The sequence below is a fragment of the Nicotiana attenuata genome, unplaced genomic scaffold, assembly GCF_001879085.1.
Source record: "Nicotiana attenuata strain UT unplaced genomic scaffold, NIATTr2, whole genome shotgun sequence".
Classification (NCBI taxonomy): Eukaryota; Viridiplantae; Streptophyta; class Magnoliopsida; order Solanales; family Solanaceae; genus Nicotiana; species Nicotiana attenuata.
The window spans coordinates 1,491,779-1,514,394 of NW_017670261.1; the positions used below are offsets into that span (position 1 = coordinate 1,491,779).

At 37.6% G+C, this 22,616-nt stretch overlaps 1 protein-coding gene across 1 annotated transcript; it reads left to right on the plus strand.

Annotated features, from left to right (window-relative positions):
• Window positions 1–4,192: 4,192 nt before the first annotated feature.
• Window positions 4,193–19,748, plus strand: LOC109236864 (nuclear pore complex protein NUP155). Its single transcript, XM_019403095.1, has 13 exons — window positions 4,193–4,566; window positions 5,542–5,711; window positions 6,935–7,061; window positions 7,904–8,166; window positions 8,439–10,077; window positions 10,155–10,367; window positions 10,535–10,782; window positions 10,881–11,292; window positions 11,653–11,858; window positions 16,782–17,139; window positions 17,943–18,161; window positions 18,288–18,616; window positions 19,212–19,748. The coding sequence occupies exons 1-13, from the start codon at window positions 4,408–4,410 to the stop codon at window positions 19,327–19,329; spliced, it is 4,461 nt and encodes a 1,486-aa protein (XP_019258640.1). The 5' UTR covers window positions 4,193–4,407; the 3' UTR covers window positions 19,330–19,748.
• Window positions 19,749–22,616: the final 2,868 nt, after the last annotated feature.

Consider the following 22,616-nt stretch of genomic DNA (forward strand, 5'->3'; position numbering starts at 1 on the left):
ACTTGTGAGGGGAGAATGTAATATACTTTCGTATATAGCGTATATCAAACTGATATAGATAACTTTGTTCTCATAAGCAATTATTTAGCTATTAAGTAGAGGCACTTAATAAATCATTTTTGCTAAACCAACCGTGATGTAAACCAACTTATCAAGATGAACTTCTTGAATAGTAAATCTGAAAATTATGCTCGAAATTGAATTATTGAGCAAGTTACCTCGCAAAATACTACGTTGCGGGTTATTAATAATCGCACATGTAACCATCTCATAGATGCATCTTATGTGGTATACATGGCAGGTGAATGGACTCATATTCACCTTTGATATATTCCAGAATTCATGGGATTCAATCCCAATTTTAGTTGGTTTTTAATTAATGAGAACAACCAACATAAGAGAATTCGTAAAGAACTTTCTAGTTCTTTAATATTTACCCATGTGAATTCTCTTTTATTTTTGCACATCATACTTAAATTGATATGGGTAGACCAATTATGCCAACTGAATAAATTATCAATATTGATAAAGTTCAGGTTTACGCCATGACGTGTGCAATTATCAATAAACTCCAAGTTTATTATGATATGAGTTTTTATATCAATAAACATCCACTTTATTGTGGTATTCTTTTATTTATGTAGTACAAACTGGAGAATAAAGCGGGTAACTTTTCACAAATATATTACCCCGCTACAAATCGTAGTAATAGAAGATATTAAATCTTTTCTGTATTTATAGTCTCAATATAACAAACCGCTTTCGGGAATACTTTAGAAACTCAATAAGTTTCTTTGAGACTTACTACAACACAACGTCTTATTGATAATCAATTTTCTCCAAAATAGTATAATTGGTTCTTCTAGAGCTCTCAATTAATTTTGTACTACCACATATTCATCAACATCCATATGGTGAATATCTCTTTTAAAGTGAAAGTTATACCACTATGGTCATGGTCAAAATCATTATAGGCAAGATATGTTGCTTCTATTACTTTTGCCATGTAATAATCGCATTGCCATAATATTTTGGCTAATCACAATAGGTACGTGATCAATAATTATCATGCCATGATAATGACATTATTTTCTTATATCATCTTACACCTCCTTCTAGAGGTGAATATGGTATATTCACTACCACTAGCACGTTCATATTCTTTGAAGAATGAATATGTATTCATAAATCAGATGTTGTCACATTCACATCATGAATGGACCATAATCATCTATATGTGCTTTATAAAATTTCATGTCACATCGATGACAAATATTGCTTTCAGAGAGTGAAAGATTATTTTGAGAATCCTTATTATTCTCATTATCACAATGATGACGATTATAATTTCGTCTATTACCACGTCCACATCCATTGATACCTTCACGGTAAAGTTTTGTCTTCTTTCAGACTTATCACATATTGCTATCACATTCTCTTAAGGAATAAAAATGAAGCAAATTCAATGGGACGGGTTTTCACTTCTTGTGCTCAAGATCATACATTTTTTTATGAACTTTGCTGAAGTTCAAGAAAAGTTAGTATTAATTTATCCACTTCATAATCCATCACTGGAATAGTCATGATGAAAATAACATCAAAATAGCTACTGCATACTAATACGTGTATATATACTAGTAACTTAGCAAGTCTTAGAGTAAAAATATTAAATCTAGAGTAAGCAAAAGACTCAATTTACATTCTTTTGTATTTGGCTATATTTTGCCACTGATATAATTAAAAGCCACAAAACTCATGAGGGATTGAAAATATACCTAATAGACAACAAACCCTTGATTTCGATAAGCCACGGGTGGTACATCAAGCTCTCAAAGACGAGTATTAATATGGGCTAAATTTCAATAGGAAATTAGAGACTCGTGCTGATAACGTGTTATGAAACAATAAAAGAAGAAGAACAATATTGCAGAGAAAGAGAGAGAGAGGGTATTCTTATTGAATTTTGGGATGAATTACAATAGAATAGAACCCTCTATTTATAGGGAGAGGGTGACTTAGCCACCAAGCAATGAACCATAGAATCTCTCTAAATATAGACATTTACCATAAATACAATTCTATTTATAACATGCACATTATTTTGAATTGCTAGACAAAAGATTAGATAGCTTAATTAAGTAAAGCAATTGGGTAAAGCTATTACATGCACAAAATAAAAATAAAAACTTCTTATGGTTTTTCAAGTTGAAATTAACTTTGGAACATAATTGTATAGCACAATAATTGTGCTATACATTTTTACCATTATGCCACAGGACCACGCTCCCATTTTTCAAAACCATAACTATATTCAACTCCTCTTTCAGCAAATGTTCACATTTTATTATCAATAGAAAAATGATAATTATAGTAAAAAATTAAATTTATGTACACCAACCAAAGAAATGTCCCATTATGCAACTTCTTTTCAATTTCACAGCAAATACTAGGCTAATTAGCATTTATTATTAGGGAAGTAAGGTTTTGCCTCCATTTTAAAATCATTGAATTTCATAAGCAACTTCTAAAATCACACCAAGTCAAATTCCTTAATAGACCTACTCGAAAAAAATTGTGAATTTTAAAAAAATTTAATACAAATAGGAGTAGAAAATAAATTCCGAGAGTGAGATTACCGAAAAAAGAATACATTACCCTAGAAGAAATGTATTCACGTTAAGGTAGATACCACTGATTGTACGATGCTCGTTGATGTTGATGGCATATCACGAATTAATAAAATTTAGCAAATATTGAGTAAGAAGCAATTATGAAACTCAAAAGTATAAGCTTTTTAACAAAAACGTTGGCATATCCTTGCCTAGAAAAATGAGTACATTTGAAATGCTAGAAAGATGGCATGTACAAATAAAGTTCAACTAAAGTAAATAACGTACAAATAAAGTTCAACTAAAGTAAATAACTAAAAATATAGAGAACCTCATTGGTGGACTTATATTCAACTTTGAGATCCTATAACACCCCTTTGAGTGAAGATACGCTGGTAAATTTTCCAATGCACAATCAAAGCTAAATAGGAAGAATCGTACCTGAATAACTTAACCGGGTGGAAGTGCCAAAGGTAATGTATTAGAATTACTATGGCATCATGATGCTTTGGTTCTTATCTTTTTATCTCCTACTTTTGATACATTATAAGGCATATTAATAAAAATTAATTAAAGAGAAGAGGAGAAGAACCATAACGTTTAGGAATTTAATATAGACTTTAGGCTTTTTATATAAGCTAAACTAATAGAATGGATGAGGAAAATAATCAAAAAAAAAAGAGAAAATAAATAAATAAGCTTCTTGGCTTCAGAGAGTGCCAAGTCATCTTTTTTATTCATATATATATATATATATATATATATATATATATATATATATATATATATATATATATATATTAAATTTTGGTTCGTTATTTCAACTTTAAAAGATTAAAAATTTAAAATATAACTTAAATAACAGGATTTAAACTAATCACCATGATTAAATTTTTATCAAATAAAATAATATAGCCAAAATTTCACGGTATAGCCAGTTTTCGGACTGGTCAATCGAAAATAGCCAGCGTTTACCAAGTCCATGAAAAATAGCCACCGTTTTGCTGCAATAAAGACCGGTCCAGCATAATATACTGGAGTTCGGTGCACTTTTGTATGAACTCCAGCATATTATGCTGGACCGGTATACTTTGCTAGCTCCAGTATAATATAATGGAGACTGGAGCACTGGTGCTCTAAACTTCAGTATATTATACTGGACCATTATACTTGCTGGAACTCCAGTATATTATGCTGGAGTTCTAGTATATTTATGTTGGAACTCCATCATATTATGCTGGAGTTCCAGCATACTATCCTGGAACTCCAGTATAATATGCTGGAGTTCAAGTATACTTATGCTGGAACTCCAGCATAATATACTGGAGTATTTTCCGGGTTTTGAACAGTGTTTTCGCTCAAATTTATCTTTACATAAAAGTGGCTAAATTTCGATTACTTTTAAAATTGGGCTATTTTTGAACGACCAATTATAAATCTGACTATTTTTAAAAATCAGCCTACACAAATTGGTGGGCCAGTACTAACACAGGGCAAACGGCATCTAGTGACTAATATACGCATCACATTAAAAATAGTTGAGTAACCATATGATTTAAAAAATTTGGGCACGACATTGGTCTCTTAAAATTCTCACACTACAACAGCTTAATTTGCCCGCCACCATTAAATAAACCTCAAACCACTAAAACCCTACTCCCTTTTTCGCACTCTCCTTGCTCAAATTTGCAGTTGCTTTCGCTGCACCACCACACGGCTGTAGAATTACCATCTAGGGTTTGGATTTGTAGTGCAGCTGAGCTCAGTTGAACCCCCTCTAGGGGGTTTTCCGAAGAAGATGTCTTGGGATAACGAGATTGTGATGCGTGATGTTACTAATGCGGGACTTGTAGTTAGTGACCGCATTGGCCGTGACGTTGCTTCTCAAGTCGATCTCGAAGACGCCTTGGAAGCTTCTAGATACGCCAGTCATCCCTATACTGCTCAACCCCGTGAGGTAATCTAGTTATGATGTTTGAGTTATTGGGATTAGTATTGTCCTTATTTTATATTGATGCTGGATTTGGACGATACTTGCAATGTGATGTTGTAAGTGCAAATTCATAAATGCTGGTTTTTTCTAACTTGTATGCTTCACTTTGGAGAAGAAGCCAGTACTTCGTAAATTATTTGCTTCTTGCTTAATGGCTAGGAGTATGTTATCTTGTGGTTTCAACTATTGAAAACATTAGGACGAATCACCTAATCCACCCAATTGTTACCCCAAGTTTAACACTGAATTGGGACTGATTAATTTTTTTCCTGTGTATACCAGTAGAAGTGCAAGTTTTTTGTGAGAAATTGCTGTAATTGGCATAGTTTGTGTAAATATATGTACATTATATTACTAATCACAGTACGAAATTATTTTCTAATGAGTTTTCATATTATAGTGTTGCCTCTTAGCGTTTAATATTTTTTAAAGAATGTATTTTTTTTTAATTCTCATGAATCAGAGGAAAGACTCTCTGAAGAAAACTAAAATCAATTGCAATAACCTTTACAGGTGGCAACTCTCGTCAATCACGCTCTATGGAGTAAAAGTGGTTGAAGAAGCTGTTTGAAGTCGAAAAAGTAGATTATCCTTCAAAGCATATGTATTTTACAGAGGCTTATCAAAAAAGAAAATAAAAGAAAAGCATATATATATTTTACCAAGATGGGAGGATATATTCTCAAGCTTTATAAGAAAACATTAAAGATAATTATGAAGCAAGAGCGTCAATGGAGTAATTAGTAGTTTCAACACTGCATATTTCAGAAAACTCACAAAAGAAGTGATTATAGTGTGTGAAAGATTTTCAATTATTTAACGTCATAATCATCCTCATCAACAGCAATACCGATCTTGTTTCTTATGTTACTATTTCCATTTAGCAGCTTTAAATTGTATTCATAGCACTGAATCTGTTCGTTCATGTTACTGCTGTAGTGGCCTCCTTTGGTGGAAGTCGTGGATTCTTGGGAGTTGCCTTCTGTATTGATTGAGAGATATAATGCCTCCAGTGGGGAAGGAACTGCATTATGTGGAATATTCCCTGAAATACACAGAGCTTGGGCATCAGTGGACAACACATTGTTTCTTTGGCGGTTCGATAAGTGGTGAGAATAATCAAAATTGCTTAATTGTTTGACAAATCATTAAAATTTCATTAATATCACACCAGCTTGGGACTTTCTATGTCCCATCAACAATAGTCCAGGTGTGTCTTAACTATTATTCATTAATTATCACACCAAGGCCGTGCAGAACCTTTCTATGTACAAAGCTTGTAACTCAACCATAATCAGCCTGGTTTTTTAGTGGAGACGGGTAGAGGGGGAGGGGCATTATCCCCGAGCTTCTAAGGTTGCGGTTGGTCCTAAGGGTTGTCCCCGAACAAATTTCTAAAAAAAGTAAAAGTAACTCAATCACAATCATCTAACAAAAATTTGTTTGCATTTTCCGAGTTGTTAAATCCATTTTTCTTAGTTGGTCGAATGTACATTAAACAATTTTCAGTTCTGCTGATTGTGAGTTTTGACCTTGCCTTTCAAATTCAATTGTCTGGTATTGATCTTTGAGCATTGATCGATCTTCTTTTACCTGAAAAATATATATATCCGTTGGGAATATACTGGGTCCATTATTGTTGTTGTTTGCTAGCCTCCAAGCCCCAAATTATTTGTTATCCAATCCTTAAACCATTTCGACGATGTTATCTTTCAAGTCCGGAAAAGCATGGGCCTTTTAAGTCATATCCACAGTCAAGGTTCTGTTTGTATCACCTGAGGTTTTTTAGATATGCTTAGGAAGTTTACTTATGTATGTAATGAGCTATGTATTGAGCATTCCGGGATGGGATTATTTGTGGTACAACAACAACAACAAACCCAGTGTAATTCCACAAGTGGGGTCTGGGAAGGGTAGTGTGTGGGATTATTTATGGTAATAAAGGCATATTAATGTCCTTTTTCTTGGGCTGTACTTCCAAACAGCATTTTCTCTATGCTGTTTTTACATTAATACATTCCTTACTTTACCTATCCAAAAGAAAGCTTTAGTCTCTTTTGCTTTTTAGTCTACTGTTTGACTGCCTCTGTCCCAATGATACCTTTTTATATTTAGAATCAATTTAAGTTTACTTCTCATTTTACCCTTAATGAGATGATTTATAGCCACACATATTTATGACTTGTTTTAGACCACAAGTGTTAAAATCCTTTTTTTTTCTTTCTTGAAACTCAATGCGTAGTCAAAGTGCATCGCATAAATTGGGATGGAGGTAGTATTATATTTTGTTTTGCGTATTTTGTTTTGTCTAATGGTATCATGTTTTGCTTAGGGATGGCCACTGTCCTGAATATAATGGAGATGAACAAGCTATATGTGCTGTTGCCCTAGCCAAAGTCAAGCCTGGAATTTTCGTGGAGGCCATCCAGTATCTTCTGATCTTGTCAACTCCTGTTGAGGTGCTATATCTTCATGAATGTTAAACTTTATTTATCCAAGCTCCGTGATATGCATTTCCATCCATTTGATCGTGATTCTATGTCTATCTTAGCAATCTTGAACATGTGGGTATCTTAGAAAGACATTCTGATGTTTACTTTAGGTAATTCTATTACTCTATAGGTGTAACTTTCATCATTCATCTTTTTCTTTAAAGCAAAAAGGATTTTTTTGACTGAGGACCACGATTAGAAAGATTGAGGACTAACTTTAAATAATTCAGCTGTTGAGCTTGCAAAAGTTGGGTTTTTACAACATCAGCTTAGCAATTTAAAGATGTAGAAATTTTGTTGTTTTGACCTCAATCATATCTGTGTGCTTAGCCGTACACCTATAGATATGGAGATAATGGATCTCATACATGGAGAAGTGCAGATATCATTTGAGTTATCACTTATCAGTATCATGGTAGAGAATGAATTTGTACATCTAAAGAATAGCCTCCAGTTTTAAGTTAATTTTTGGTGCATTCATAAGATCCTTATTGGTAATATAGGAGATTTTTTTTTTTGGGTAAAGAAGCATACTTTTGTGTTGGTTCCCTGCTTTTTTATATGCTAATTGTATAAGGGAGTTTTCCCACATCAATAATATTATTACTTTATCAAAAGAGTAGGTGTCAGAATTCTAATGGATTAGAGATGTCGGCATTGGTTTGCTTAAATTGCCGCTGAACTTTAGAGTTTAGACGTCTGTTTCAACTTTCAAGTCCATGTTACCTCCTCTTATCTTTTGATAACATCAACTTGTTCTACCTTTGTCCTTTGGTCCTCTCATTTACCTCTAGCTCTGTTGCACTTAGTTGATCCTTGTAGGTGTATGTTGTTCTGGGAGCAGCGACGGAACTGATCCATATGCTGAGGTGTCACTTCAGCCATTACCAGATTATACAATTCCATCTGATGGAGTGACCATGACATGTATTAGTTGCACAGACAGAGGTCACATTTTCCTTGCTGGCCGTGACGGCCACATTTATGAATTGCAATACTCAACTGGTTCAGGGTGGCAGAAACGATGCCGCAAGGTCTGTCTAACTGCAGGTGTTGGAAGTATTATATCAAGGTATTCACTTTTCTCTTAATTTTGTTCTTTTAATGGGGGTGGGAGTGGAGGTTGTTTCAGTAATCTACACGAAACTCTAATTTACCTCCGTTTGTTTGCTTTTGCAATTTGCATAGTCAGCAAGGGCTTTCCAGAATCGTATAAGCATCTAGGTTCTCAACTTTGCCTACTTAATCTTTTTCCTTATCTTTGCATGCCTTTTTAGAACCTTAATGTGAAGAGCCTGAGTGTGGAGTGAGGTGTGAGGATAATAGCTGTTTTATTTCCTGCAGGTGGGTGGTGCCAAATGTTTTCAAGTTTGGAGCCATTGACCCCATTGTTGAAATGGTCATTGACAATGAGAGACACATCTTATATGCACGCACCGAAGAGATGAAAATTCAAGTGTTTTCTCTTGGAGCAAATGGGGATGGACCCCTTAGAAAGGTAGCAGAGGAGAGAAATTTGATAAATCAGAGGGATACTTACGGTGGTAGGCAACCAGCAGGTTCAAGGGCTCCCAGATCAGCCAAAACAACCATTGTTTCCATCTCACCGTTGTCCTCCTTAGAATCAAAGTGGCTACACCTTGTTGCTGTTCTGTCAGATGGCAGAAGGATGTATCTTTCCACCTCTTCTTCTGGTGGAAACAATAGTTCTGCTGGAAGTTTCGGTGGTCTTAACCATCAGAAGCCAAACTGCTTAAAAGTTGTAACGACTAGGCCGGCTCCTCCTCTAGGGGCAGGTAGTGGGCTTCCATTTGGAGCTGTATCTCTTGCTAGTAGATCACAGAGTGAAGATCTGTCATTGAAGATAGAATCAGCTTATTACTCTGCTGGGACTCTTTTCCTTTCTGATTCATCTCCATCAACTGTTTCTTCTCTTCTTATTGTAAATCGTGATTCAAGCTCTCAATCTTCTTCTAGTAGTTTGGGAGCAGTTGCAAGGAGTTCTCGCCCACTTCGTGAATTGGTGTCATCCCTACCAATTGAAGGGAGGATGCTTTTCGTTTCAGATGTCCTACCCCTACCAGATACAGCAGCGGCGGTGCAGTCACTTTATTTACAGCTGGAATTCTGTGGCTATGATAACTCAGGGGAATCCTGTGAAAAAACCTCAGGTAAACTTTGGGCTAGAGGCGATCTTTCAACCCAACATATATTACCAAGAAGGAGAATTGTCATATTCAGCACAATGGGCATGATGGAAGTAGTTTTTAACAGACCAGTCGATATACTAAGGAGGCTACTGGAATCTAATTCGCCTAGGTCATTATTAGAGGATTTCTTTAGTCGTTTTGGATCTGGAGAGTCTGCTGCCATGTGTTTAATGCTTGCCGCAAGGATAATCTATACTGAGACTTTAGTAAGTAACGTTGCAGCTGAGAGGGCAGCTGAAGCATATGAGGATCCAAGACTTGTTGGAGTACCGCAGTTAGAAGGTAGCGGTGCATTTCCAAATACTAGAGCTCCAGCTGGAGGATTTAGCATGGGCCAGGTTGTTCAAGAAGCTGAGCCTGTTTTCTCTGGTGCTCATGAGGGTCTTTGCTTATGCTCATCAAGGTTACTTCTACCTTTGTGGGAGCTTCCTGTTTTTATCACAAAAGGAAGCACGGATTCCTCAGTCGCATCTGACAATGTAATAATTGTCTGCCGACTTCCCGGTGAGGCAATGCAAATCCTTGAAGACAAGATACGTTCTTTGGAGAAGCTCATTAAATCTAGGAGGAATCAGAGAAGGGGACTTTATGGTTGTGTTGCTGGCCTAGGTGACCTGACTGGATCAATTTTGATTGGAACTGGCTTGGATTTTGGGGCTGGTGACAGAAGTATGGTAAGAAATCTATTTGGATCTTCTGCTTCCAATGAAGGTGGAGCATCAAACAAAAGGCAACGGCTTCCTTATAGTTCTGCTGAACTTGCTGCCATGGAGGTAAATCTTTTAAAGAATTGGTTCTCCTTAATCCCTAGGCATAACTCACTTGCAAAATGTATCGAATTGTTTTACAGGTTAGAGCAATGGAGTGTATCAGGCAGTTGCTCCTTCGATGTGGCGAAGCCCTATTTTTGCTGCAACTTCTTGCACAACATCACGTGACACGCTTGATTCAGAATTTTGATGCCAATATCAAGCAGGCCTTAGTCCAGTTGACATTCCATCAACTAGTTTGTTCAGAAGAGGGGGACAAACTTGCTACGAGACTTGTATCTGCCCTCATGGAGGTACTTTAACATGCACTACAAAATTCTTCATTTTCAGATGCGGGTGATTTCCAGTTTGGCATTAGATAGTTGCTTGCAAATGGAAAAATAGTTAGATTTCCATATTAGTGTGTTATTTCTTGCACTTGAGGCATGTTTCTTCAAGTATTATTTATCTGCTTCTCCAGCATTACACTGGTCCAGATGGCAGGGGAACTGTTGACGACATAAGTGGTAGACTACGAGAGGGTTGTTCAAGCTATTACAAGGAATCTGATTACAAGTTCTACTTAGCAGTTGAATCTCTCGAAAGAGCTGCTGCTACATTAGACACAGAGGAGAGAGAAAACCTCGCTAGAGAGGCATTCAATTACCTAAGCAAAGTCCCAGAGTCTGCAGATCTGCGGACTGTATGTAAACGTTTTGAAGACCTGAGGTCAGTTCATTTAGATCCATCTTTTACCTTTATCTAGAATCAGTTTTGTTCATTACCTAGATTAGTGGCCTTGTGCTTAGCATGCTATGATATTGCAGATTTTATGAAGCCGTGGTCCTATTACCTCTGCAAAAGGCACAAGCTCTTGACCCTGCTGGTGATGCTTTTAATGAGCAAATAGATGATGGAATTCGAGATCATGCACTTGCTCAACGTGAGCAGTGCTATGAGATTATTGCCAGTGCTTTGCATTCTCTAAAAGGTGAAGCTTCAAAGAGGGAATTTGGATCTCCTATCAGACCTGTCGCTCAATCTACTCTTGATCAAGCTTCTCGGAAAAAGTATATATGCCAGATTGTCCAACTTGGTGTGCAATCTTCGGACAGAGTTTTTCATCACTATCTGTATCGAACCTTAATCAATTTGGGCCTCGAAGATGAACTACTGGAATATGGTGGCCCCGATTTGGTGCCTTTTCTGCAAAATTCTGGTCGAGAACCTACAAATGAGGTTTGTTTATGAAGATTTCATGAAGGCAGTATTTTCTGTATATATTTACATACATTGAGCAAGAGTACTTGTACAAAAGGTCCTATGACTAATTTAGGGAAGGAAATCAATTACAACAATTACAACAAATCAATTACAGTAGAATAAAATCTCCTAAATCAAATCTTCTACAATTAAGCCTCCTACAATCAAGTCTTTAATGCATATTCTTCTCATTTGTGATCCTCAGTATTGATGCTTATCGAGTTCTTCAACACATTACTATCAACCAACTTACATTAACTTTTTGCCATTTTTATGCGACCAATTTCCTGAGCATCGGTTCTTTCAGTTTCTTCATTTTCTTCACTTTGTTCGCAGGTTCGTGCTGCTTCTGCTGTGGCATCTCCAATTTCACCTTTGGCTCATGCTAGAGTACCTGTGGCATCCAACCAAGCAAAGTATTTCGAGCTTTTGGCTCGTTTTTATGTTTTGAAGCGGCAGCATGTTCTTGCAGCCCATGTTTTGGTGAGACTGGCAGAAAGGCGCTCCACTGATGCAGGGGATGCTCCTACTTTAGAGCAAAGGTTCTTATTTCAACTGACCTAATAAATATTTATGTCATTTTTCTAGGATTGAGCTTAAGTGGTGTGAGTTAATTGTGCGAAGGCACAAAGGAAAGAAGCTTATTCTTAAAGTCACACTGTTATGCTGCTTCAACCCTCCCAGAATGATAGTTGTGCGGCAGCACTTAGTATCTAGATGTGTGAAAAATTGAAATAGAAGGCTGATGTTATCTATCATAATCTTGCTTGATTGTTTCATTTATGCCTTAACATAATCTTGCAATTTCCTGCATACAACAACAACTACACCTCAGTCCCAAACTAGTTAGGGTCGGCTATATGAATCCTCATTTCCCATTTAGGCTCAACTCATGTCAACATCATATACCAAATAAAATAAAAGTGAAAAGTGTGTGTGTGTGTATATATATATATATATATATATATATATATATATATATATATATATATATATATATATATATATATATATATAGGTTTTGCAAACCAACTACATGATTGTAGTAGGTTAGCATTGTATACCATCTTTTGATTTACTTAAATACCCTTAACACTAATTGGCAGTCATTACTAGGAGACTTTTTTTTCTTCTTTCTAACAAAAATTAAAACCCATCACAATTTTGCCCCCTATCCCCACTTTCCAGCTTTCCAGCTTCTCTCTCTTCAGAATCTCTCCTTCACCATCCTCTCCGGTCTCCACCAACACCATAGACACTCAAGAAATAGAAATTGATAAGCTCTCTCCCTTTCTTTCTTTCTCCTTCTATCATCATGCAATGGGCCCACGAGAATTTAACAATCTGTGTTTAGTTGGGCCTTCGGAAGAAGGAAGAGAAGATGTAGGGCATGGAATGTTGCTCCTCTAGTACTCATGTGAGTTGTTTGGAGTGAGAGGAGTAGGAGAGCTTTTGATGGAGCAGAGAAAGATCTTGTACACTTGAGGAGTAACCTCTTTTCCCTTATTTGTTTTTGGTGCACCCAATGAGGTTCCTATTTGTACAGAAGATGGGGTGTCTTTCGTAGAAAACCATGTCCTCTTTGTAAAGTTTTCTACTTTTTGGTATACTACTTGTATACGGGCATGTTCTTGCCATTTTTAATAAATTTATTACCTTAACAAAAAAGAATTTAACAATCTGTGCAACTGAAGCAATACTTCTTCACAAGTTGTCACCCATCTTAATAAGAGAACCCAGAATACAATCTTTCATCTTCCCATCCCCACTCTCTTATCTGTGATACCAACCAGAATGCCATATGCAATTTTAGATCTGATAAAATCGTAAAAATGACGGGTTAGTGCTGTCCGAATCTGATTTTATATTAATCTGATTGCTGTAGCTTCTTCTGAGAGAACCGAAAGGGAATGACATTAATGAGGGAGAAAGTAAAGACCATTTGTCCTAATGATATTCTATTTCCTATTTTGTCTTTAGGTTGCAGCCATTTATCAGTTTATGTTTCTCCTTGTGGTCTCAGCATTGATGTGAGAAGAAAAAAAAGAGGGAGAATAAGAATTAGATAGGCTTTGTTTTTGGACAAAAAGATAATAAAGTCCCTCCTACTAATATGTTGTTAGGGTGCTTCTAGGGGCATAAAAGAGAAAACAAAGGATGTGTACAATGCTAACCTACTACAACCATGTAGTAGTAACAAAAAAAACATACCCAGTATAATCCCACAGGTGGAGTCTGGGGAGGGTAGAGTGTACGCAGACCTTACCCCTGCCTGGGGAGGTAGAGAGGCAGTTTTCGATAGACCCTCGGTTCAAGAAAAGGTGGAAAGAAAGAAAAGGGAAGAAGAAGAAGAGATAGGAAGAAGAAAGAAGAAGAAGGAGACAAAAGACGATGAGGAAAAAGGGGGCAAAGTAGCATCAAATAGTAACAATCAGGGAGCAACAATTTCCAGTAAAAGGGGAGAAAAGTAGCATCAGATAGTAACAATCAGGGAGCAACAATTTGCAGTAACAATTTCAAAAACAATGGACGTGGTTGCTAAGTACCAGATATAATAACAAGCTAGAAGAAAGTCTCTTTCAACCAACAACAAGAATATTACTAGTACTACTGGTAAACCTAGGAGAGACTCACAACTACCTATCAACCTACCACCTTAATCCTCAATCTCCACACCTTCTTATCGCTAGTCATGTCCTCGGTTAGGTGAAGCACCGACAAGTCCTGCCTAATTTCCTCTCTCCAATACTTCTTTGGCCTACCCCTGCCCTTCCTCAGGCCCGCTATGGTCAGCCTCTCACACCTCCTGACCGGGGCATTTATGTTCTTCCTCCTCACATGCCCAAACCATCGCAGCCTTGATTCCCGCAACTTGTCTTCCACGGATGCCACTCCCACCTTGTCCCTAATAACTTCATTCCTAATTTTGTCTTTCCTGGTATGTCCACACATCCATCTCAACATCCTCATTTCAGCTACTCTCATCTTCTGGACATGGGACTTCTTGACGGGCCAACACTCAACTCCATACAACATAGTTGGTCTAACTACCACCCTGTAGAATTTGCCCTTAAGTCTAGGTGGCACACTCTTACCGCATAAAACACCCGAAGCTAGCCTCCATCTCATCCAAACCGCTCCAATGCGGTGAGTAACATCTTCGTCAATCTCCTCGTCACCTTGGATTATAGACCCAAGATGCTTGAAACAATCTCTTTTGGGAATGACTTGAGTATCAATGTTTACTTCCACTTCTTCTTCATGCCTCTCATCATTGAACTCGCACTCCAAGTATTCAGTTTTCGTCCTACTCAACTTGAACCCTTTGGACTCCCGCGTCTGTCTCCAAACTTCCAACCTAGCGTTAACACCCCCTCGCGTCTCGTCAATCAGTACTATGTCATCAGCAAATAACATACACCATGGCACCCTCCCTTGTATGTGTCGTATCGTCACATCCAACGCTAGGGCAAACAAAAACGGGCTAAGGGCCGATCCTTGATTCAATCCCATTTCCACAGGAAAATGTTCCGAGTCTCCTCCCGCAGTCCTCACATGAGTATTAGCACCCTCATACATGTCCTTAAATCACCCTAATGTACGCTACCAGGGATTCCGCTAACCTCGAAACATCTCCATCGCATCTCCCTCGGGACTTTGTCATAAGCCTTCTTAAGGTCAATGAATACCATGTGCAAGTCCTTTTTCCTCTCCCTATATTGCTCCACCAATCGTCTCACAAGGTGAATGGCTTCTACTACAACCTTGTAGTAGGTTAGCAAAACCCGTGTGTGTGTGTGTGTGTATATATATATATATATAAAATAGTAATAATATTAGATGTTTGAGATGTTAAGTTGGTGTTCCGGGAGAACTTGTAATACTGCGCCCTTAAGTTCAAGGGGTTCCAATTCTGCAATCTAAATTCTCAATATAATATTCAGCTTAATTCCTAACATTTAATGAGGATCCTAAAAATGTCTTGGTTCTTTTTTCCGCATGGAAATTTCCTGTTGTTTCAAATCCTAAATTTTGGAGCAAAGATGAAACAGATGCTCATTAAATTAATAGCCATCTTATAAAATCAGGTGCTGTTAGCGCTTTGTGATGCAATATTTTAAAATTTATTTTGGGGCAGGAGCTGATTCTTTCAAACATTGAAGCAAGCCTGTTACCTATTCTCTTTGGTCTGGCTCAGAAAGCCATACTTGCTGTTTTTCTGTGGACAGAGGGTTTCTTAGTTTGTCATTGTTTAACTGTTTATGCTATTCAGAACGAACCTCATTTTGTTTTCTTGTTCCATTTTATATCACTGTATTAGATTGTGCACTAAATTTTGCAAAATGTAAACTGTAGAGGAAGAAAATATGGAGATAGTGGTTCTAAAGTTAGTTTGATCAATAAAACCTAACAACAACAACAACAACCCAGTAAAATCTCACAAGTGGGGTCTGGGGAAGGTAGTGTGTATGCAGACCTTACCTCTACCCCGAGAGGCCAGAGAGGCTGTTCCAATAGACCCCCGGCTCAAGAAGACGAAAAGAAACAATATATCAGTACCATCAACAAAAACCATAGAAATAATAACAATATCAGAAGAACCAGTAAATAGATGAAAAGCAAAAACAATAACCAATAAATAAGGCCCGACACTATGAAAACGGAAGAATATTGTGAGCACAATATTGACCACTAGCACTCTAAGACAAAATCCTATCAGACTAGCCTCACACTGGTACAAGATAGAAATATGCTCAACTACCTCCTAACCTACAACCTTAATGCTCGATCTCCACCGCTTCCTATCGAGGGCCATGTCCTCGGAGATCTGAAGCCTTGCCATATCCTGCCTGATTACTCTCCCCAATTCTTCTTAGGCCGCCCTCTACCTCTCCTCGAACCCACCAACCCCACCCGCTTGCACCTCCTTACCGGGGCACTGGGCTTCTCCGTTGTACGTGCATGAACCATTTGAGCCTCGCTTCCCGCATCTTGTCATCCATGGGAGCCACGCCAACCTTTTCCCGAATATCTTCATTTCTAATCTTATCCATCCTAGTGTGCCCGCACATCTACCCCAACATCCTCATTTCTGCTACTTTCATCTTCTGGCAATAAAACCTCATAGTAAAGTTTAAATATAAAGTCTGAATATGGTTAGTAAAATGGAATTAAATTCTTGAAACTTGTGAAAGCTGTTCTGAGATTAGCTGAAATGGAGACATGGTCGGCAAGAATTCATATAGCCGACTCCAACGGACTTGGGATTGAGGCAAGTTTTCTTGTGAAAGGCTAAAAGCTGTATAAAGTCATATTGTTAGTGGAATGTTATTAAACACTTTTGGAATGTAACGGAAATGGAAAGTATGCTATGCATATTTTGGATGGAGAAAGTACTTTTTTGCATTAGTTCATAGAAATTTGTTGTCAGACCAGAGTTTGCTGTCTAATTTGGGTAATGACAGGCGGCAATACTTGAGTAATGCTGTTTTGCAAGCAAAGAGTGCCAGTGACACGGATGGTATGAGTGGTTCTGGCCGGGGTGCTCTTGATAATGGGCTGCTGGATTTGCTCGAAGGAAAGCTTTCTGTTCTTCAGTTTCAAATAAAGATTAAAGATGAACTGGAGGCTATGGCTTCCAGGTTAGAGGCATCTACAGGCACATCTGAATCTGGCTCCAATGAAACATCACCCAATATGAGTAACTCTGCTGATCCCAACTTTGTGCGCATTCTCCGAGAAAAGGCCAAGGAGTTGTCAATGGAGTTGAAGAGCATTACTCAGCTGTATAATGACTATGCTGTTCCCTTTGAACTATGGGAGGTATGAAACAATCGACACCCATTTGTAAACATGCTCTACTTTTTGAATGATCTTTTCTGTTTTCTTAAAGAACTCATACTATATGCTGTACCCTTTTTTTGTCATAAATGTTCTGGTAGACAAGATAACTCTAGAACTTGAAGAGGGCTATTCTGCATGGGTGTATTTCAGAAAGTGATTTTATGTAGGAATTGCAAACAAGTTAAGACTACAGAGGTGATTTCTGGATTTTTAAAACTAATAAGAGCAATAGAATACCAAGTTCTGCTATTTGTAACCTTTTTAATACAAAATTTCCTGTTTGGAAGAGTCGAAAAGCCATATATGCATCTATACGAGCTTCTGTGCAGCAATGTGAAAGGACAACTCAAAGGTCATATCCAAAAGTCACGGTTTGTAAATCGTAACGTTTCAGCTTGTGTGAATGCTACTAGAGTTCTTCAGCCATTTCCAGTCATCCCCTCCTCTTCCTTCACTCTTTCTTCGTTGGATTTAAAGAAGGAAAATCTTCATGTCAAGGATTTGGCAATTCATTCTTAATTTTACATGCTATCCTTCATACATCATTGGCAATGTAGGACAAATTGTTTAATGTGCAAAGTTTTTCTTTAATTAATTTGAATGTAGTCAAGTAGCCTCCTCAAAAAAGTCAAAGAGAAAGGTTAAGCCATCAACTTAACAAAATGTACTTTTGGATCACTTTCATCTGCTTGAACATAAAAAGATTGTTCAGTTTTGTTAACATTGTTAATTCTCCAAGTTAAGGCAACTGAACCATCTTTTTTCTTGTTTCTGGCTTACAGATATGTCTGGAGATGTTGTACTTTGCTAGCTACTCTGGTGATGCTGATAGCAGCATAGTGCGAGAGACTTGGGCTAGGCTCATTGATCAAGCTCTTACAAGGGGTGGGATTGCTGAAGCTTGTGCTGTACTGAAGAGGGTTGGTTCCCATGTGTATCCCGGAGATGGAGCTGTTTTACCATTGGATACTCTTTGTCTTCACCTTGAGAAGGCTGCACAGGTATGGGCTATTTCCCCCTTTGAGCTACTCTTGCCCATTTCTACTCTGTTAGTTCCTTTGCTTTCAATTAGTACAGCTCTTCATTTTGGAATTTAATTTTTTAATTGATTCTTTAATACTGCAAAGGAGCGAGTGGTTTCTGGTGTTGAATCTGTCGGAGATGAAGATATTCCAAGGGCCCTTTTAGCTGCTTGCAAGGGTGCAGTAGAGCCTGTATTAAATACCTATGACCAGCTGTTATCCAGTGGGGCAGTGTTGCCCACTCCAAATCTTAGATTGCGTCTCCTGCGTTCCGTGCTGACTTTACTTCGTGAATGGGCACTTTCTGTCTTCGCACAGGGAATGGGTACAAGTGTTACTGGAGCCTCTCTGATTCTTGGTGGAAATTTATCATTAGGACAGACAGCAGTTGTTAATCAAGGTGTTCGCGATAAAATAACAAGTGCAGCAAACCGGTTAGTTTTCCGCTGTTCACTAATATATGTCATTTTACTCATTTCAGCAATATCCAAGATAGGCTTTTCGTGTCTTTCACTATCAATAAGGCTGCTTTGCTAATAGCTTAGAATATATTAAATACTTTATGGTGCACCAATTTACCAGTGTCTTTTTTATCTGCTTTTCTAGTTGGCGTAGGAAAGAGGAGGAGTACTTTGATCTTTCCATTTATTTTGGCAAGGTCTATGATTTGCGTATACCTTCCATGTGTGTTGTGATGGAACTGAGAATCTCTTTTATTGAAGTCTCTGTTAAGATATTTTGAGCTTTTAGTGCATTTTTTCTTCCTTATCCTTTTTGTTGTTTTCTTATTGCCGAGTTGTGGGTGTGGGGAGAGAATTTTGCTAGACCGTAAAGCTGGAAATGCGTGACAAAAGAAGGTTGATATGACCTTGTTGGTTACATAATAAGTGTAGTACTAGGACGGGTATATTTCTGACGAACTCAAGTAAGACCTTATATGTGTTAGGATTGCGTACTTTATCTCATTTGGTCATTATATATGTTTATTAGTGCATATCTAAATCTGTACGTGGGTTTTTCTTTTGCCAGATATATGACAGAAGTGCGAAGATTGCCTCTTCCACAAAATCAAACTGAAGCCGTCTATCGAGGTTTTCGTGAACTTGAAGAATCACTGTTAAGTCCATTCCCTTTTGAACGGTTTTGATTTTTGTAATCATTATGGTTGTATAATATCCAGCTTTTCTTCCCTTTACCCCCCCCCCCCCCCCCACCTGCGTTGCGGATTAATTTAAGCAATAAAATTCCGTTTCCAATAGCATTTGACAATACTATAAGGAGTCACCTTAAGTGAGCTGAAAGACAGCAATGGTGGGGTGCTGCTAAAAGCGTTAAACCTAGACATGATTGAAGCAATAGACTTGATGTTAAAACTGAAAGCAGGGTATGAATATGTTAATTTTGAATTGTTGATGAATACATCTAATACATTAGTCAACATGGAAATCTGTAAATGCTGAATGATTGATCTATTGTGTAGGAGGATATTAGTCTGTACCAATGAACAAGATGAGCTACTATAGTTAGAGAGAATCTGAGCATATATTCTTTAATGCAGTTGCATTCCAAGGAAGAGTGTATTTGCTGATTTGGCATTCAACGATTGTGATTGATAAATTTATGATATTTTATTTGATCTTGATACTTTTCTTGATCCGAATCTATCGAAAATAGATTCTCTACCTTTTCAAGGTAGGGTAAGGTTGCGCACACACTACTCTCATCAGATTCCATTTGTGGGATTATATTGGGGTTTTTGTTATTGTTGTTGTAGTCGATGTTGATATACTTTGGGATGACTTGTATCCGAATGGGGAATGATTTTAGATGATTCATATAGTTGTTTCTAACTTTAGTTGGGATTGAAACGTGGTTAATATGCTTTGGCCTTTGTAAAAATTAAGCCGACATAGTATACTGAACAGCTATTGTATCAATGGGGTCGTCAAGAAGTGATTTGTTTTCCCAATCAGTATTAGAGGGGGGTTTAGGCTTTAGCATCTACGGTGTATAGCTCGAATTACTAAACTGCCTCAGTTGAAGCTTCGGTAGAAGTAAAGAACATATATAATATGTTTAGTGACAATAAGGTTGTTTTTTAAGCAATTTTTTATTGATGGAATGAAAGACTAAATTCGTAGATAGATATGATAGAAGAAATGATGGTTTGCGTTTAAGCAAAAGCTCCTGTAAATCAAATTTAACGGTGGATTTGGACTTTTTTACAAATTTAATGTAAAAATAGCACGGGCTAGCCAGTTTTCGGATTGGTCATTCAAAAATAGCCAACGTTTGCAAAGTCAATGAAAAAATAGCCATTATTTTGCTGCAACACGGAAAGTTTCAACATAATATACTGGAGATCGGTGATTTGTGTATGAACTTCCAGCATATTATGCTGGAACTCCAACACGCGAAAAGTTACAGTATAATGCTCCGATCTTCAGTATATTATGCTGGACCGGTATATTATACTGGAACTCCAGTATATTATACTGGACAATATAAATTTATACTGTAGTTCCAGTATACTTATGCTGGAACTCCAGTATAAATATTTATACCGGAGTTCCAGTATATTATACTGAAATATTTTTCTGGATTTTGAACAATGTTTTCGTTCAGATTTATCTTTACATGAAAAGTGGCTAAATTTTGATTACTTTTAAAATTGTGGCTATTTTTGAATGACCACTTGTATATTTGGCTATTTTTGAATTTCTTCCAAATTTAATAGGTAAAAGTATGAATTACGTAAACTTTTATAGTATATTGTATTTTTTTTTTTTGGTAACAATATTAGATAATTACTCGTTAACAACTAGAAAAACAATGCGCATAAAAAGCACCTACTTCCGAGAGCAGGAGTTGGGCTTCCAACAAAACAGTGATATCTAGTTACAAAGTAAGTGTTGAGTTAAACTTCTACCTCTACGTGCTTTCATTAATTTTTTTATATTAAATCTAGTCTTTCTACAATTACCTTTCTAATCTGTAGTACAACCTCGCCTTTATGTACAACTATGCATTTAAACAACTTTTAATTTCTGGCTCTCCAACAACCCAGTGGGATCTCACAAATGGGGTCTGGGGAGGGTAATGTGTACGCAGACCTTACCCATACCCATAAGGGCAGAGAAGTTGTTTCCGAAAGACCTTCGGCTCGAGAGGAAGAATAGGAACAAGTAAATAACAACAAAAAGGCCAGGGTATTAGAAAACCGAAGAAAGCAGTAGCAATAGCAATAGCCACAAGCAGTAACACGACAGGGTACTAGAAAACCAAAGAAGATAGTACTAAAACAACCCTAATACTAGCATTCCAAAAATCAAAGACAATGTACTAGTCAGCTAGCCCTAATAAACCTGGGACAAATCAGAAAAACACACGACGACCTATTACCCTTCTACCCTAATCTTCGACCTCCATACCCTCCTATCAAGGGCCATGTCCTCCGTAAGCTAAAGTCGTGCCATGTCTTGCCTGATCACCACTCCCCAGTACTTCTTAGGCCGCCCTCTATCTCTTCTCCTACCTGCCAACACCAGTCGTTCACACCTCCTCAGTGGGGCATCTAGGCTTCTCATTCTCACATGCCCGAATCATCTAAGCCTCACTTAACACATCTTATCTTGCATAGGGGCCACGCCCACTTTCTCCTTAATATCTTCATTCCTAATCTTGTCCAATCTAGTGTGCCCGCACATCCATCACAACATCCTCATTTCGGCTATGTTCATCTTCTGGATGTGGGGGTTCTTGACTGACCAGCATTCTGCCCCATACAGCATAGTCGGTCTAACCGTTGCCTTGTAGAACTGACCCTTATATTTTGGTGGCACATTCGTGTCACAAAGGACGCTCGATGTTATCTTCCATTTCATCCACCCCGCCCCTATACGTCGTTGTCACGACCTAGAATTCCCACCCCCAGGACCGTGATGGCGCAAACGTTAGAATAGTTTTCAGCCATTTTTACCATTCAAATTAACTAATACCGAGTAAACTGAAATAGAGTGCGAAAACCTATAATAACAACAATATCTATGTACAATCCTAGAACTTGTGCCACAAGTGCACGAGTCACTAGAAATATACAAATAATGGTCTGAATGAAAGTAAAATTGTTAGAAATGAAATAAACAGCTAGGATAAGGTAGAATGGGACTTTAGGGTTGCGAACGCCGAGCGGCTGTACCTCAAGTCTCCGTCAGGATATCAATCCGAGCAATATACTGACCACTGCTAGGACCGATTCCAAAAGTTGCACAAGAAGTGCCGAGCCTAACCTCGACGAAGTAGTGACGAGGCTAAGGCGAGTCACTTACAATAACCTGTACGCAGTATAATAATAATAATAACAGGAAGGGAAAGCAGGAAAAGTAAGGCAGTTAAGTGATGAAAATAAACTCAATCCTCGAAACCAGTAAAACC